Source organism: Pelophylax lessonae, assembly GCF_965119305.1.
Source record: "Pelophylax lessonae genome assembly, chromosome: 1".
Lineage (NCBI taxonomy): Eukaryota > Metazoa > Chordata > Amphibia > Anura > Ranidae > Pelophylax > Pelophylax lessonae.
Genome location: NC_138768.1, coordinates 455339088 through 455356915, shown reverse-complemented (window position 1 = coordinate 455356915; position 17828 = coordinate 455339088). Strand labels below are relative to the sequence as shown.

At 43.9% G+C, this 17828-nt stretch overlaps 1 protein-coding gene across 4 annotated transcripts in view; it reads left to right on the top strand.

Moving 5' to 3' along the window:
- Nucleotides 1–17828, top strand: part of EPS15L1 (epidermal growth factor receptor pathway substrate 15 like 1) — a 354413-nt gene that overhangs the window by 25645 nt on the left and 310940 nt on the right. For all 4 annotated transcript variants that reach the window (XM_082248118.1, XM_082248120.1, XM_082248119.1 and 1 more), the window contains exon 2: nt 10416–10457. In XM_082248118.1, coding sequence (XP_082104244.1) covers nt 10416–10457 — 42 coding nt within the window. The remainder of the gene's footprint in view (nt 1–10415; nt 10458–17828) is intronic.

Genomic DNA, 17828 nt, shown 5'->3' with positions numbered 1-17828 from the left:
ACAGCCCGTCTGTACCATGTGATTAGCTGTGGCCAATCACAGCTAATCGCAATAGTAAACACTGTATAAATAGTATTCGTTCAGAAAGCATGGTTGCTTATAATTAAAATTTTATAAGCAATCGTAGTGTGTGTAACAAAAAAAAAAAAAAAAAAACCCTGATCACCTCCCCAGAATAGTATGGTGTTTAAAAAAAAAAGTTATGTTTTTTTTCCCCTACATACTGTGGCAGTCAGTGTCCCTGATCACTGCCACAACAGTTATATGATGATCAGAAAAATATTACCGTAATAGATAGGCCACACCCCTGTATAGCACAGAAAAAAGGAAGGCAGCATATGATACGGCACGGGCACAACAGGACTGTCTCCAGAGGAGTCCACTATTACTCCTTCTGATACCCTCTGCCCTTCCTCCCGTTCCACTATGATCCAGGGAGTGACTATCTACCTGGGAACATCCAAATAACTATATGCCTGGTTAACCACTCAATATCCTTTTTAAAAGGATGAAATGTATGAATATATGGTAAATTTATGGAAATTTGAATATGATATTGGGGCACTATAAACATATAATTGTACTGCATGTTCTTTCTCTTTATATACATACACATATGCGCCCCAAAACCTGATATATATATATATATATATATATATATATATATATATATTCAATACCATATAGGATATAATTCACCATTCCATTATCGATATAATTTCATATAAAGAATCCTCATCTTATACACTGCCTATGTTGATGTTTGGATCTGCCGGCTGCACCATAGATCTTGCACACTAAGGAACATTAGCCGGTTCTTGGTCTCTCTCAAAGCCCTGAAGAAGCAAAACCAAGCGAAACGCGTTGGCTGGCAGGGACCATTTTCCACCTCTCTTGCTGAGACCCACCACTTGGTTATCCTTAATTGTGTCTTTGTTTTTAAGGTTATATGTTTTACATATGTAGGTCTCTAGAGCATGTTTGTACATGCCTTTTTATGGAAAATTGATGAATAAACATATGTTTTAATAAACCTGCTGCATTGTTCATATTCTGACCATCTGTAAATTTTGCCCTACAAAACCCCACTTTTTTTCTTTCCCTCCTTTCTCTCTCTGAGTTATATGATGATGCTGTACTTCACTGGTGACATTATGTAGCAGTTTTGCAAATAAATAAGCCTTCATGATACATTTAGGCCAAAATGTATTCTTCTACTACATTTCTCTGGTGAAAATAACTCAAATCAGTGTTCATTATTTAGTCAGTAGGAGAGTTAGAGTCCATAAACTATGGTATTTATATCTGAAAATCAATCAATCAATCCTGACATACTGATGCCCTATCTCAATTCTTGAGGCCCGGAAATGCCAGGACAGTACAAATATCCCCAAAATGACCCCTTTTTGGAAAGTAGACAGTTCAAGGTATTTAGCAAGAGGCATGGCAAGTTTTTTGAAGATGAAATATTTTGTCACATATTTTTGGAAAATGAAGGAATTAAAAAAAAAAAAAAAAAAAAAAGCACTCAGTGGGGATTAAATACCACCAAAAGAAAGCTCTGGGCAGGAAGGGGGTAAAAGTGCCCGGTATTGTAATGGTTAAAAACCACAGTTTTTCTTAATTATATTTTAACTATATGAAGAAAAAGGACCACAAGTGTGCACAAAAACTAAACCAATAATGCCAACACATTATGAAAACCCCCAAAATGACCCCTTTTTTTGGTAACTAGACACCCCAAAGGGTGATCTTTTTACCACAATTTTTTTAATTAGAAGAAACATACTTTTAATGGGGAATTTAACACCGTGGGGTTCAGCATATGCTGATATTTGGCCCTGTCTGTACCACTGGACTTGGCTCTGTGGGGCAGCATATTTGCATATCTGTCTTTGTGCTGGCATGCACCCAGCACAGAGGGCGGGGTCTCACGGTGAGGCCTGGGCTCTGTACTAATGTTCTGAACCCGGAACACCCTGATTCCGGGTCACCTGATCACTGTGATAGCCTCTGATTGGCTTTCATAGTGATCAGTCCCTGTGAATCCCGCTCCCATGTTTTCTCTTTGAATGGAGGCTAACGATACGTACGTTTGTGTCAGTCTGTCTGTGTGTGTCTGTCTCTCTCCCCTCTCTCTCTCTCTCTCTCTCTCTCTCTCTCTCTCTCTCTCTCTCTCTCTCTCTCTCTCTCTCTCCTCCCCTCTCTCTCTCTCTCTCTCCCCTCTCTCTCTCTCTCCCCTCTCTCTCTCTCTCTCCCCTCTCTCTCTCCCCTCTCTCTCTCTCTCTCTCTCTCTCTCTCTCTCTCCCCTCTCTCTCTCTCCCCCCTCTCTCTCTCTCTCTCTCTCTCACTCTCCCCCTCTCTCTCTCTCCCCCCTCTCTCTCTCTCCCCCTCTCTCTCTCTCCCCCCTCTCTCTCTCTCCCCCCCCTCTCTCTCTCCCCCCCTCTCTCTCCCCCCCTCTCTCTCTCTCTCCCCCCCTCTCTCTCTCTCTCCCCCCCTCTCTCTCTCTCTCTCTCCCCCCCTCTCTCTCTCTCTCCCCCCCTCTCTCTCTCTTTCCCCCCCTCTCTCTCCCCCCCTCTCTCTCCCCCCCCTCTCTCTCTCTCTCTCTCTCTCTCTCTCTCCCCCCTCCTCTCTCCCCCCTCTCTCCCCCCTCCTCTCTCTCTCTCTCTCTCTCCCCCCTCCTCTCTCTCTCTCTCTCCCCCCTCCTCTCTCTCTCTCTCTCTCTCTCTCCCCCCTCCTCTCTCTCTCTCCCCCCTCCTCTCTCCCCCCTCTCTCTCTCTCTCCCCCCTCCTCTCTCTCTCTCTCTCTCTCCTTCCCCCCCTCCTCTCTCTCTCTCCTTCCCCCCCTCCTCTCTCTCTCTCTCTCCCCCCCTCCTCTCTCTCTCTCTCTCTCTCTCCCCTCCCCTCTCTCTCTCTGATCACAGATCGGGGTAAAGAGCCAATCACCGGACCTCTTTACCACATGATAACCTGTGTCCAATCAGGATGTAAACAGTATTTGCTGGTTATCATCAATGCTGCCCTCACGCTAACAGTGCGTGAAGAGAGCTGAAAACCGGAAATCCACACAGGAGACATCTGCACTGACAATCAGGGCACTGATTATCCGTGTCCTGATTATCCACGCAGCCCCAACAGTGCCCATCAGTGCATCATATCAGTGCAGCCTCATCAGCGCACATTTGTGAAGGAGGAAAAATGACTTCTTTTTATAACAGAAACTAAGAAATAATTTTTTCAAAAATTTGTTTTTTTTTGTTTAGGAAAAAACAAAAAAAAAAACAGTAGTGATTAAATACCACCAAAATAAAGCTCTGTCTCAAAAAAAATGATAAAAATGTAGTTTAAGTACAATGTTGCATGACTGCACAATTGTCATTCAGCGACAGCGCTGAAAGCTGAATATTGGCCTGGGCAAGAAAATACCAAACATGTTATACTTACCTTCACTGTGCAGCAGTATTGCACATAGCATTCCTGAACTTTCTCTTCTGGGGTCCTCCACTGGCACTCTAGGCTCCCCTTTTTCTCCAAGTGCCCCCATACCAAGTCGCTCGGTAATGGTGTACTCATGCGGGCTCTATCGATGACACAGTGTGGCTCTTCCCCACCCCCCGCTCCCTGCTTACTGGATTTGATTGACAGCAGTAGGAGCCAATGGCTCTGCCATCGGGGCTGATCTTAGGTCTGAAGTGTATGCATTGGTGCTGATTTGAGATCTGAGGTTTATACATTAGAGCTGAACATGTTTTGTGTGCACCAGTTCAGATTTGCACTTATATTTTTCCTAATAATGGCAGGCTGAACTCATTAACTATTTATAACTATTGAGTTTTAACTTGCCATTAGCAATACAATTATGAGTGCATAAATTTAAAATTTAGACTACAGCGAGCTGGCATGCTGGTTGTCTAAAGATTGTAAATGTGAAGATGAAAATGCAAAAGGTTGTTGAACCCTGCCCTACTCTGCCCAAAATAAAGAAAAATAGCTTTTTTTTTTTTTAATAAAACGTGTTGTGCAATGATAGTATCTTGGATTTGTGTCCCTATGTCTGACTGATCATAAGAAGGTGGCAGCGTTCCGAGATCTCCCTGGAGTGGTTGAGCAAGTTGGAGAGATCAGTCTTGGTACATCATAAGTGCATTCTGACCTGCTTAATACTATAGGAGGTCAACTGTTTTTGGTGGGTGAGCACTGCATTAGGGTGCACCCAGGAAAGCAACAGCAATCAGAGGGTATTGGAAGAGCACTATCACTTACCTTTTAAGCACTTCTTTGAACTGTGACACAATAAATTGTGATGTTATATATATTTATGGCTATCATTGGGTATTAATTTATGCACTGGGCACCTTGGGAGGCATTGATGTGTACTGAATATAATTTATAGCTAATTCGTTAATTTCTGATTAGTCACAAATACACGTAATTTGCGTGTTTTAAATCTGAGCTCTTTACAATAATATTGTTTTATCATAGCTTATTGATTTAGGTCAGGGGTGACAGCCTTTGAGGAGTGGAAATCTATCTGAACAACATAAAGAGAGCAAAGATCACCAGTGTTTGGCAGCCTATTTTTTACAAATACATTAACTAGCAAGGCCTAACTAAATAGTAAGGAAAACTTAGAAGAATATAATAAAACAAATGTCCACTCTGGTAGAGTGAAACACATTGGAGGCATGGCCTGGTGGGGTCCAGGCTGAGGCTGCCACTTGCCTACACACAGCAGGCGTTCACATCTTGGCGTTGCTATTTACAGGCGTTTTTTCAAGCATTTTTATGGGCGTTTTTTCAGGCGTTTTACAGGCGTTTTTGTGCATGCGTTTTTAGGTTGACTAGTAACCAATGGAAAAAAATAAAAACGCCTGTAATCTGCCCAAAAAGAAGCTCATGTACTTTTTTGAGCGTTGGGCGTTTTGCTTAAAATGTCAAAACGATCAGATGTGAACAGGGGCCATTGAAATGAATAGAATTTGTCTTGTTGGGTGTTTTTTGAGCTGTTCCTAGAGCAGAAAAACTCCCCAGAAACGCCCCAAAACACCTACATGTAAAATTAGCCTTAACTCTCATCTGTCATTGTCTGGACCTTTTGGCAGCCTCCTTTCCAGCCAGCACTCAGAGCAGCAGGCACAAGATACACTTTCTAGCAGCCCAAGGGTCTTTCTGAGCAAAACCCACCTGGATGCCTGAGATAAGGAATGGTGGATATCAGGAAATAAATGCAGCATGAATCATCTGCCCTAACTCAAGATGACCGTGCCACCTAGAAATGCTGAGGAGGGGGTTCTTAAACTGGAAGTAAACTTCCAACGTTAAATTTTACCTTTAGGTAAGCTTATATATATGGCTCACCTATAGGTAGTGTAAATATCTCCTTAACATGCAACGTTTAGGAGATATTTAGTGTACATGCAGCCAGTGACATCACTGGCACATGCGCTCTAAAGGAATGGCCACCCGTGCCGTTACTTCAGAGCCCTGTGCCGTGAGGCGGATTCCGCAAACCTGGAAGCAAGACGTGTGTAGATGGAAGCGCCCTTCTGCGAAGACATACCATTGCTGGAATGCTTCGTTTTCAGGTAAGTTTCACATAATGGGCTAGTATGCGATGCATAGGGGCAGTTTAAAGCCACCTAATTAAGCCAGCACACCTTAGGACCCGTAAGCTGCAATATAATATTTTGTTTTAGATATGCTGAAGTCTTGGCTTGTACATCTTTTATAATAGGATATATGTAGAACTTTACCATATGCCTTGTTGAAATCAAGATGTCTGTCACCACCCTGGTCCAAAACATAGTGAGATAGTCAAAAAATTGTTTAGGGCCCAGTCACACCCCCCCCCCCCCTCCTCCCCCAAACACTTATCTGAGTCTGTCAACAAACCACCATTGGCCTGGCTGCAGGTCTTCTCCCTTCACTTACTCTGAGAGCAGTGGGGAGTCATAGGCTCCTGCTGCTGTCGGTCAAATTCTGTGAGGGGCGGTGTGGTTGCATGAACACACAGCTTGGCTTGAGAGTGTGCCTGCACAGCACATGGCTTGCTATTGGGGCACCTACATTAAAGGAGGAGTGGAGAGCACTGGTGGGTGACTCCAGAAGGGGAGGTAACATGTTTTGTTTATTTTAATTAAAAACACAATAACAATGAAGGTTTATAAGCATTTTAAGCTACACTTATATTTGTATCCTTTATACACTTCTCTATCCACTGTATTAGGGGGCATATTTTTAAAGCTGTGAATCTGGCAGTTACCAAACATTGCAGGTGATATTCGCAGGTGCACATATTTTTTAAATGGCAGTGTTTAGATTCACCACCAGTGAAAGTTTTGTAAATATGCCCATTTGTTTCCTCATATCCAGTTTGTCTACTATATATTTTTCCCCTTTACTGTCCTGCTTACCTCAAGCCATAATGATTTTTCTTTCTTTCTTTTACTTGTTTGACTTGACCAACTCTGCTTACTTCAAGGGTGGTAAACACTAAAATATGGCTCTGCCGTTTTTACTTCAACCTTTAAATTGTTTTCTTAGAAAATCCCCTTTTTTTTTTTTAGCAAAAGTAATTCCTGTTGAAATCTAAAACTTTGTTTTCATTTTTTTTTAATTTACATTAAAAACAGAGATTGATAACCACCAGAACCCAAATTGTCTCTATGCTCAGCATCAATCGATTTCCCTTCTCTTTCATTATTACCATTTCTAGAATATGATCTCTGGTTGGGAATTTCACTAACTGCCTCCAACATTTCCCTACTTTTGTTTGTTTGCCCGTTTTGAGTTCTCTTATCAATCACCCCCTTTCTAAAGGCAGATTTAGCTCTGGTTTGTAGGTAGACCCAGAGGGATTCAATTAGTTCATTTGTTTTCTGAGTGAATGTTGGTTCTATGCTATTATTTACATAAATGGCAACTGTACCTCCTTTCTTTTCTACTCCCTAAGCCATGCCTCTGTATGCCCAACAGAGTGCAAGTTACCCTGGACATAACAGCTGCCAGCTCACAAAGCTTATTTGTACAGATGACAAACAGTGCTGTCCACTACTGAATATACATACTGTAACCTTGTTCTGTGATTTTTTTTATACAGTGTTAAACTTGTATTCTATTTTTTGTATTCTATTTTCCACCTAAAAAAATATTGATGATTTTTTCCTCTCTGTATAAATAATATATATGTATGTATGTGTCTTTTTTTTCCTAACAAGCTCATGCACTATACAAAAGCAGCAAACTTCGTTAAAAAAAAAAAAAAAAAAAAAAATAAAGAACAAAAATATCAAACTTGACCCAACAAAGCATATTTAAAAACATTACACGTTCTAACCTAGCCTATCCCTCTTGAACAAACACTTTTTTTTTTCATATGAAATATTTTGCCAACCTACCCAAACCTGGCACCTAAAGTCATTCCGCACAAATCTTATAAAAAGCATTTAATGCTAAAAAAAACAGCTGCTCCTCTAATTTCAAATTGTAATTAACTTCTGATATCTATTGCCCCACTGATAAAGGCAAAATCTACTTTTGTGCAATGAATTTTCTAGTCCAAAAACTGTTTTGCACTTAGCCCTATCTCCCATTAACTTGATTTGCTAGAACCTGTAAATACCTCCAAAGCATATATACTGTATATGGATTACACACAAAATTTTTTTCAAATATTAAAATATGGCTAAACTCGTTAACAAAAATGAAACATTTTGCAGCTTACAGACCTTAGATGTGCTGATTTGCCTTCGTTTTTTTTTTTTTTTGATTTATCGTAAATGATCACCTTGTAAAACAACCCATTCAATTTAAAATACAAATGAAAGGTAAAACATTTGTGTATAGATATAAAAAAAAAAAAAACATTATAAATACCTCCCCCCCCCCCTTTTTTTTTTTTTTTTTTATAATTAATTACATTCCCTCGTTTCCCCCACATTTCCAGCTGCATAAGAGCAGGGGGGAGGAGAAACAGTGCACTGATCTTCCCAGTGACTGTCTGTGCAGCGGGGATGTGTCAGGACAAGTCTGATCATTGGAGAAGAGCAGGCTAAATTCCCGGCATAGCTAGAGAACTAATCATGGTGTGTTCTCCTGCTTAGTGTGGTCAGTTTGTAATAGGAAACCAGAGGGACTGGCAGGAACACCGGGGAATCACACGTAGGAAGCAATACAAAGAGAACAGAATACATTCTCATACAAATACATGGTACAGCAGGCACTAATCAGGAATATGAAATGGGGTAACAAACACTTGAAGCTTAGAACATTTTCAGCAAATACCGAAAGTATCTGTTGATTTTGTCCTTGTCACTTCCTGCACTGAAGACGGTCTTCCTTCTTACCTACATATTATGTAAACTACCAATTGCCCTGCCCCCATAGAGTAAAAGAAGGGATCTGGACATGTTTTTTTGTCTGTATCAGCAGAGCAGCCTAGGGTGACAACCATGGCTCTCTCAGGAGATCAGTGGAGGAGAAACAAAGTCAACCTGGGACAGGAAGTGTGGTATTTGCAGGATGAGCTGGTGAAAATAAAGTTAAAGAAACACAAAAAATTAAAACTAATGTTCCCGCCACACCAAAGACCATAAGTTGCAATATTTTACGCTTTTGGTTTTGAGTTTAGATACTTGATGAGCAACATCCTCTCAATACCTTATCACCTTGGGACATCTCCAGATAAGATGTTTGAATTCTCTCAAGGCCTGTCCATATCTACTACAATTATGACATTTCCAAAGGCCTGTCCTGTAAAGTAAAGGTTTATACATATTTGCTGCAGTTTTAGTGTGTGAGTTCCTTACTTTATTCAAATGTGTTCTTCATTGAATTTAAGTAATACGTTTCTATTTTTAACAGTTACATTTTTATTACCATAGTTTTAATGTTAGACCTGCAGCCATCTTTTCTCTCTCAGCTCTGAAAAGAAGGGCGGAGAGCTGAAGATACACTCAGTAACAGAGCTGAGGATGTCAATCACAAGCTGTGCCCTCCCTGTCACCATTTCTCTCTTGGTGTCAGGAAAACTTATCAGAGGTGGTTCATGCTGATAGCAGAGGAATGAGACTGCTGACAGAAATTACACTTAATGCTCTGGATTGAGACACACTACAGAGGAATATGCTTTGCTTATATTTTATGTCTGAGCTTTACAACCACTTTGATGTGAAGAAACCCTTTAATTGATATGTGTTGATGGGTGAAACATGATCACTTTTTATGTTACTGCAATTCATGCACACTGCAGGTCATCAGTACTGCTGATAATTTTCCACTGACTGGTGGTCTGGTTTTTACTAGGATCATCTTATCTGGAGGAAACATCTGTGATCCTATCATCTTTTTTTGTATATTGTAAAAACATATCCAGAAATGTGACGGTACTGAACTTTGTGCTTACCTAATCACTGTTTAATACCTAAAAAAAAGTCCTTTTGCCTCATTATACAGGCAGAAAGGTGTGAGATATCTTTTGTACTTTTTGCTGCAAGTTCATATGTGAAAAATCTAAATAGGTTTTTAAAAAGAAAAAAAAAAAAAAGGAAGTCCTGGTTCACATATGTGCGATGACAGACATTGCATGTGATTCGGAACGCTCTGCTCTGAAAATCACATGCGATGTCTGTGCGATGCAAATTCAGCCATACAGATTGTATAGCTGAATTCGCATCGCATTCGGACACAACTGGCACAGGACCTTTTTTGGGTCCGCTCCAAAATCAGATCGCCAGACCCCCAGCGATTTGCATATGGCAGTGTGAACTGCCTGCGAGTTGAATTGAATACGATGCGGGAACTCGCAGTGGATTTGCAGGGTTCCCGCATCGCATATATGTGAACCGGAACTCAAAGCATAACTACAGGTTTAATTTAAAGGGGTTGTACAGTCTCATGGTTTTTCACCTTAATGCATTCTATGCATTAGGGGGCAAAACCTTCTGTGGTTAAACTGCCCCCCAGATCCCTCCTTTTTCTTATCTGAACTCGACGAGCACGAGCCAGCAACTACAGCCGCAGTCTCGGTCCTCATTGGATAAATTGATAGCAGCAGGAGTCTTTGGCTCCCTCTGCTGTCAATCAAATCCAGTGACACTGGAGTGGAGGGCTGGGCCGAGTCCTGCTGTCTGTGTCAATGGACGCAGCAACGGGACTCGTGAGCGCGCCTGCATGGGTGACCCCATGGAATGCGGCTCTCCGTGGGGGCATCTGATGAAGAGGAGGAGCCAGGAGCGCCGCTGGGGCACCCCAGTAGAGGAGGATCGGGGTTGCTCTGTGCAAAACCCTTGCACAGGGCAGGTATAACGTGTTTGTTTAAAAAAATAAAAATAAATGAACTTACAATCACTTTAACTTTGAAAAGCTTTTATCCTTTTTGATACTTATGTATTTTTCTCGTTTTTCATTCCTCTGCAGCTCTCCTGTGGTAATCCGTTGTATGAAACCTATTACAAGCAAGTAAGTGTGTTGCAATGTTTTAAAGTATGACAGTGAATAACCGCTTCCCCACCCACATGATTTGAAAGTACTGAGAATGATGTCCATTTATTTCTGAAATAAAGCTGGATCACGTAGTACATGATTTTGTTTTTCACCACTGAAATAGAAATATAGTTCTCTTATTTATTCTTATTATTTTCTCCTAAGTAGTTTTTAAAGTGCTTATTTAGTCTGCAGAACAGATGAGAAAGATGAGGCAAACCTTAAGGTCCAACTCTAGCCAAAGTGGTTTTTTTTTTTCAGTTTTGGCTGGAGTAGGGAAGTCTTGAGGTGTCAAAAAGAACAGGAAGTGAAAGAAAATCCTTCCCCCAACATATTGACAGACAGCATAAAAAAATACATCTCTCAGGATATTTTTTTGCTGTCTTTGTCCCCTCAAGGTTGCTTCTCTGTTTGTCTAGTTAAGTGTCAGATTAAACAGGAAAATAAATTCCCCCTCCCCCCTCCCCTTGGGGTCACAGCATTTCAAATCTGAAAGAAGCAGTTTACCAGGGATTGAGAAAGCATTTACATTTTGACAGAACATCTAACCCATCCCAACTTTAGCTTAAAGCGGAGTTCCGGGCACAAAAACTATTTTTTTTTTGTGCCCCTCCGCTAGGTAGACCTGACCTGAAAAGGAATTGGATAGTTATTTTTTATTTTTTTTTTGTTCACTCACCTTTTAATTGAAGATTGTAAATACTCACCTCACAGTACTTCCTCCCTTGGAGCCGCGGCTCACCCCGTCACTTCCTGTCTCGCTATGATTCCTGGGAGCTGAACATCATAGCTCCCAGGAATCAATGCGACGGCACCGGCCCCGCTCGTCATTTCCGGGCGACGCCGCATTCCCCTGCTAAACAGCTCCTGGGCATGCCCAGAAGCTGTTTAGGAATGCGGCGCCGCACCGGAAGTGACGAGAGGGGCCGGTGCAGGCGCATTCTGGGACAAGAAGACGCGGAAGAAGACACAGAAGAGGACCGCGCCGGCTTCGGCTGCCCACAAGAGAGATGGAAACGCTGTGGAAGAAATTTTATAACTAAGTATTTCTTCTAAAAGGTAAGTGCGAACCGGGACAGATCAGAGGCTAGCTATTGTGGAATGTGCTAGCCCTGACTGTCCCGGTGGTATGCTTATTGAAAATTGACTTCTGTGCCCGGAACTCCGCTTTAACCACTTCAATACAGGGCACTTTCACCCCCTTCCTCTCACACTTTGAATGACAATTACTCATTCATACATCGCTGTACCCAATCAAATTTTTTATCATTTTTTTTCACAAAAATAGAGCTTTCTTTTGGTAGTATTTAATCGCCACTGGGTTTTTTTTATTTTTTGCGCTGTAAGTGAAAAAAGAGGGACAATTTTGAAAAAAAAAAAAAATTTGTTATAAAATTTGCAAATAAGTAATTTTTTTTTAATTTGTGCCAAAATTTATACCGCTACATATCTTTGGTAAAAATAACTCAAATTAGTGGATATTATTTAGACTGTGTGAAAGTTAGAGTCTACAGGCTATGGTGCCAATCATTGAAAATTGATCACACCTGATGTACCGACGGCCTATCTCATTTCTTGAGGCGCTGAAATGTCAGGACAGTACAAATACACCCCAAATGACCCCTTTTTGGAAAGTAGACATTCCAGGGTATTTAGTAAGAGGCATGGTGAGTTTTTTGAATTTGTAATTTTTTCCTCAGTTCTTGGGAAAATGAAGAAATACATTTTTTTTTTTTTGACACAAAATTGTCATAAGTTATTTCTCACACACAGTATATGCATACATGCAATTACACCCCAAAATACATTCTGCTACTCCTGAGTATGGCAATACCACATGTGTTAGACTTTTGCACAGCCTGGCCACATACAGAGGCCCAACATACAAGGAGCACTGTCAGGTGTTCTACAAGCATAAATTACACATATAATTTCCTAACGACCTATCACACTTTTGAAGGCCCTGGAGCACAAGGACAATGGAATTACCGACAAAATGACCCCATTTTGGAAAGCAAACACAGGTACTTAAGTACACTGATCGGCTTCAGAAAGGTACTCGGGTACTCTGTTGGGCTGTCGGGCACTGTGGGCTGGAGACAGGTACTCGAGCACTCTGGGCTAGAGACAGGTATTTGGGCACTCTGGGCTGCAGACAGGTACCCGGGCACTCTGGTGGGCTGCAGACAGGTACTCGGGCACTCTGGTGGGCTGCAGACAGGTACTCGGGCACTCTGGTGGGCTGCAGACAGGTACTCGGGCACTCTGGTGGGCTGCAGACAGGTACTCGGGCGCTCTGGAGACAGGTACTCGGGTACCTGTCTGCAGCCCATCAGGGTATCTGTCTGCAGATAGTCTGAGGGTTTTTGACAGGTACTCTGATGGGCTGGTGACAGGTGCTTTGACAGGCTAGTGACAGGTCCTCTTTATTGGGGGGGTGGCAATCAGTGTGTTTGGTGTGCACTGTAATCCGTAACTAGCTGTTACCGCAATCTCTTCCTCACACAGGATCGGTGTGTGAGGAAGAGAGCCCGGTAACTGCTAGTTACCGTGGTTTGTTGACATTCTGTGACCGGCTGTGATTGGACACCGCCGGTCACGTGGTAAAGAGCCAATTTCATTGGCTCTTTACCTTTATCAGGGATGGACTGTGTCAGATTGACACTCTCCATCCCCGATGGCCACTCTGCTTTCGTTCATTGACGGGCACAGAGCCTGATCTTCATAACCATTCATAACCATTGCGTTATACTGCCCCCTACAGGAGTAGGACACTAGGCAGAAATAAAGTCTGGCTACGCCTATGGGCAGTCCCAGGGGGTATACTCCCCCTCTCTGCTATAGGTACTCTGTTTTATTTTTCTGCATTGTCAGCAGTAAGGACCTAGTTCCCTACTGGGATCTGTGGTCCTGGTAATTTTTTCTTTTTTTAGATAGAAATTTTTCTGCTAGTTTTTTCCTGTGAGATCTACAATCAACTGCTGGACTGGGCGACGGGCTGGATAATCTAGATCTAATGGTCTCCCCAGTCAGGCCAGCAAGCGTGCATAGATCTCAGCTCTGCGTTAGGTCGGCCATGACATAGCCCTACTGTACGGGGCTGGCCTGCGAGTTAATCGCCTCACGAGGTCGCATAAAACTGGGTCTCGGCCAGAGTCACAGCATTCCTCCTGGCCGACCGCCCCCCCCCCCATTCCGAAAGCAAGGGATTCTGTATGGAGTGGTGCCCGCCTGGTTCCTGGTATGGTGAGTAGCTGTGCCCCCCCTCCCCCTGGAGGGTTTTGGGGTGGACGTGGGCCCCTTCTTGGGATGGTCGGACTCTCGGATTCCCCTCCTTCCCATAAGGCACCCCCATCATCTGTCTCCCATCCTGTCTCCCCCCCTCCACTTAGGCTGGGGCTGTGTGGGTTGTCTGGCCACCTCCTGGGGTGGGGGGGTGCGCAGACGACTGAACGATCGGCTTTGCGGGGGGGGGGTTGTACCTGGTGGGGGCTCCTGCCAGGGCCCCCAGTACTGCCTGGGCCTGTCCTTTAGGCCTAGGGATCCCTCCTGGGTCCCTGGGAGCCTCGTGGTGCCATCATTTTCTTGTAGCCTGTGTGCTTCAATGCACGTCGGCCATGTTTGTGTAGTCCAGTGGCCATTTTGCAGTGGTTTGCTATTGAAAATAGCAGGGGCCATGACAGTGAAGCGCTCTGGGCAGCGATTTCAGCGGTGGGAGCTCCTCCTCCCCTGGCGATGACTCCTGGATCCTTTCGTTTCCGGATTGCTGCTCGTGCAGTGCAGATTCTCCTGGTGGCTGAGGCGCCTGGTTTCTGCGAGGTGGTGAGTCTGGTGGAGTCCTTTCCCTCTCTGCTGAGGATCGATTGGTGGTCTGTCCCTTGCAACTGGGTGGTGCTGCCAGAGCGGTGGGGGTTGTCCCTTAGCAGTGTTTTTTTGTGGGGTTCCCCTGGTGATGTAGTCTTTGCAGCACATATCCCCACCTGATACCCTCTCTGGGGCTTTGGGGCACACCCATCCATCAGCACACTGACGGCAGTCCTTGAGTCCCTTGTGTCCCAGGTGGATGTGGATTTTGGGCGACGGTCTGTCATAAAAGCGCCCTCTGCCTTCCCCTGCCTCATCTGTCTCCTCCGATCCTGAATCCCACGAGCCTGAATCCTCAGATAGTGAGGATGATTCCTCTGCTTCTGCAACCATGCACGAAAAAGCACACTGACGTATCTGTGCTTGAGATTTAAGTTGGAGGACGCAGCTGCGACAGGCGCAGGTTCCATTTAGCACTCGCAACCTATCCTGAGTGGCAAAGGAGTTCCCTTCCCCCTCCTATTTTGACAGAATTTTCACTGAAGAGTAGATAACAACCAAAGTGTCCCCTTAGGGTCCCTAAGCGAGTTGCTAGGCAATACTCATATGAGGAGTCCCTTCTTAAGAAGTGGATTGTTCTACCGGTGGTGGACCCTCTGGTTTCCAGATTAAGCAAGGCAACCATGATTCCGGTTGTAGAGTCCCCGGCCTTTAAGAACCCGGCTGACAGGAAGGCAGAGGCTGTGGCCCGCAATATGTACACCCTGGCTGGATCGTCACTGAGACCGATATTCACCATTGCCCTTGTGTCCCAGACTCTGTCCGAGTGTGCTAAGCTTTTACATTGTGACCAGGAGGGGGGAGTACTTCCCCCCCCCTGCCTTTGCTGAGCTGACGGACCAGCTGGTCCAGGGGCTGCAGTTTATCTGTGGTGCCTCTTTGGATGCGGCTCCCCTAGTGTTTCGGCAGTGGTCCCTTCGGCGTGACTTTGACTCAAATGCTGGTCTGCGGACCAGACTTTTAACAAGGCCTTGACTGATCTTTCCTTTTGAGCAGATTGCCTGTTTGGTGCTACCCTGGATGACGTTAAAGGTCTCACAGAGGGGAAGAATACCTTTCTTCCACCCGCTACTGAGGGCAAGGACCCTCATTGTAGACGTTGGCCCTTCTTCTCGGCTCATAGGAAGTTGTTTCATCCCTCAGGGTTGACTGACAAGGGATTAGAGCCCTTTGGGGCCTCCTCTGGAGGATCTAAGGGAACTTTGTCTGGCAAGTCCAGAGCGGCTTCTCCAGACACACGGACAAGTCCTCTTCAGCAGGAAGGTGCACTCACCCGTATCTGGGGTGGGGGGACGTCTTTGCTTGTTCCAGGGCCTGTGGACTCCCCTGGTACAGGTTCGGTCTGGCTACAAGTTTGAGTTTCGTTCTTACCCTCCGGTAAGGACAAATTTGTGTGGAGGTTGGGTTCAAAGGAGAAGGATAAAAGGAGTTAAAAAACCCTCATCCCTAAACTAAGTAGTAACACAAAGAGGATAGGATCCCCTAGGTGGGACTATAGCGGGTAATGACTCCAAAATGTATCAAAAAATATAAATTTTATTATATAATATAGGTACAATGAACAAACATGTTCAAATACATAGCGTAACCTTAAAATAATGGTGACTAAACAAAGAGTTGATGTGACAATCTTGGCTTTGAAGAACCTTGAATTGGTCCAAAAGATCCAACGCGTTTCGATAAAACATATACAATCTCTTCCTCAGGGGTCTTGGACCATAGTTCCATTATACACAATCTATGATAAAAAACAAACATGTTCAAGAAACATTGTCGTTCTTTTGCTTTGCACCATTGTATAGGTTGCCACACATTCACATATCTTTTGAAACATAGATGTACATACCATAATATCAGTCACATTCATTTTGAAAGGTCGCCTAGGATAAAAGCATTAACTATCCAACCAGCCGAAAGGAGTATGCCACAGATTGGCCCAACTGCCACACTGCCTGCCCCTCACCATGCACCCCAATGACAGAGGTGTCGATGTTCCAAGTGTGAGCAGTGAGTGCGAGCAGAAAGAGGGGGGGGGGGCGATAACACCAGGACTTCACATGGGGTCCAAACGTGGTGACACAGGAGAGATCCAGGCTCAAACTTGCAATTTCTTAAAGCTGAAATAATCAGAAAAGATGTGTATATGTGTAAGAAAAAAGGTTTTGGCAAACTGTCAAAGGACGTGCAAACAAACCAATAGCTGTTCCACACCTATAAGTGTCATTTTTAGGTTCCTACTTTAATTTACAGGTATATATGACAAAATGTATGGTTTACAGATGGGTTCGTAGTTATAGTGGTTTACAACTTCAGAACAACTCAAGGTTCGTTGCTATTTCAAAAAAAATGATGAGTATCTGGTGACCATATACACTCGCCTTTCTATTTGAAAGTAACCGAATAAAGATTCAGGGATCTGCACTTTAGGCTCTGTATGTCAGGTGAAGGCAATATTCAATATATGTCCTTTCAGTAGAGTATTAGGACGATGACCATCTGCTCTTAAAGAAGAGACATAGATGAGCCACTCAATCATTATGTATAACTTTGTGAAGGAATCATGGATATCTAAAACAATAGAGCTATCTTTACCTTTCCTTGACAAACAGAAGCGCCGTGCCTGTGTGATCCTCCTAGATGGGATGTCTCAATTGCAATGAGGCATCCAGCTTTATGTGTGTAGGTTAGTGAGCCTGAATGGGAACAGCTGTGTCTGGGTGGGCCCCCGGGGTGGGCGGTGCTGAGGGCGGCCCCATGTGTGCCCCCCATCCAATAGGAGTCAGTTGCCATAACAGGTCCGAACAGCGTTCGATCCGTTGCCATGACGATCCCATGGACTGGAGGAATGGGACCTCGATTGGCACCGCTCTCCCACTGGCGCATGAAGCTGGGAGGCGGCGGTCAAACAGGCTGCCCTGCCGCATCCCACAATCGCCACCCATCACCGATGACATAAAGATGCCCGGGTGGGTGGCCTACATGCGCCGGGTGACGTCAAGGCGGTCCGCCCTCCCGAGGACTCCTCCCACTCCACACTCACTACGAGTCAACGGGGAAGACTGACATGTAGGCGGACCGGGAGCTATATAAGGGAGACAAGATGAAACGAAGCATCAACCTGGAGAATACACTATACGAACATACAGTATACCTTGTGTACGATATTGTGATGTATAATGGTTTGTTATCATGAAAGAATGCAAGAAGGGGCAGGCAGTGTGGCAGTTGGGCCAATCTGTGGCATACTCCTTTCGGCTGGTTGGACAGTTAATGCTTTTATCCTAGGCAACCTTTCAAAATGAATGTGAATGATCTTATGGTATGTACATCTATGTTTCAAAAGATATGTGAATGTGTGGCAACCTATACAATTGTGCAAAGCAAAAGAACGACAATGTTTCTTGAACATGTTTGTTTTTTTATCATAGATTGTGTATAATGGAACTATGGTCTAAGACCCCTATCGAAATGCGTAGGGTCTTT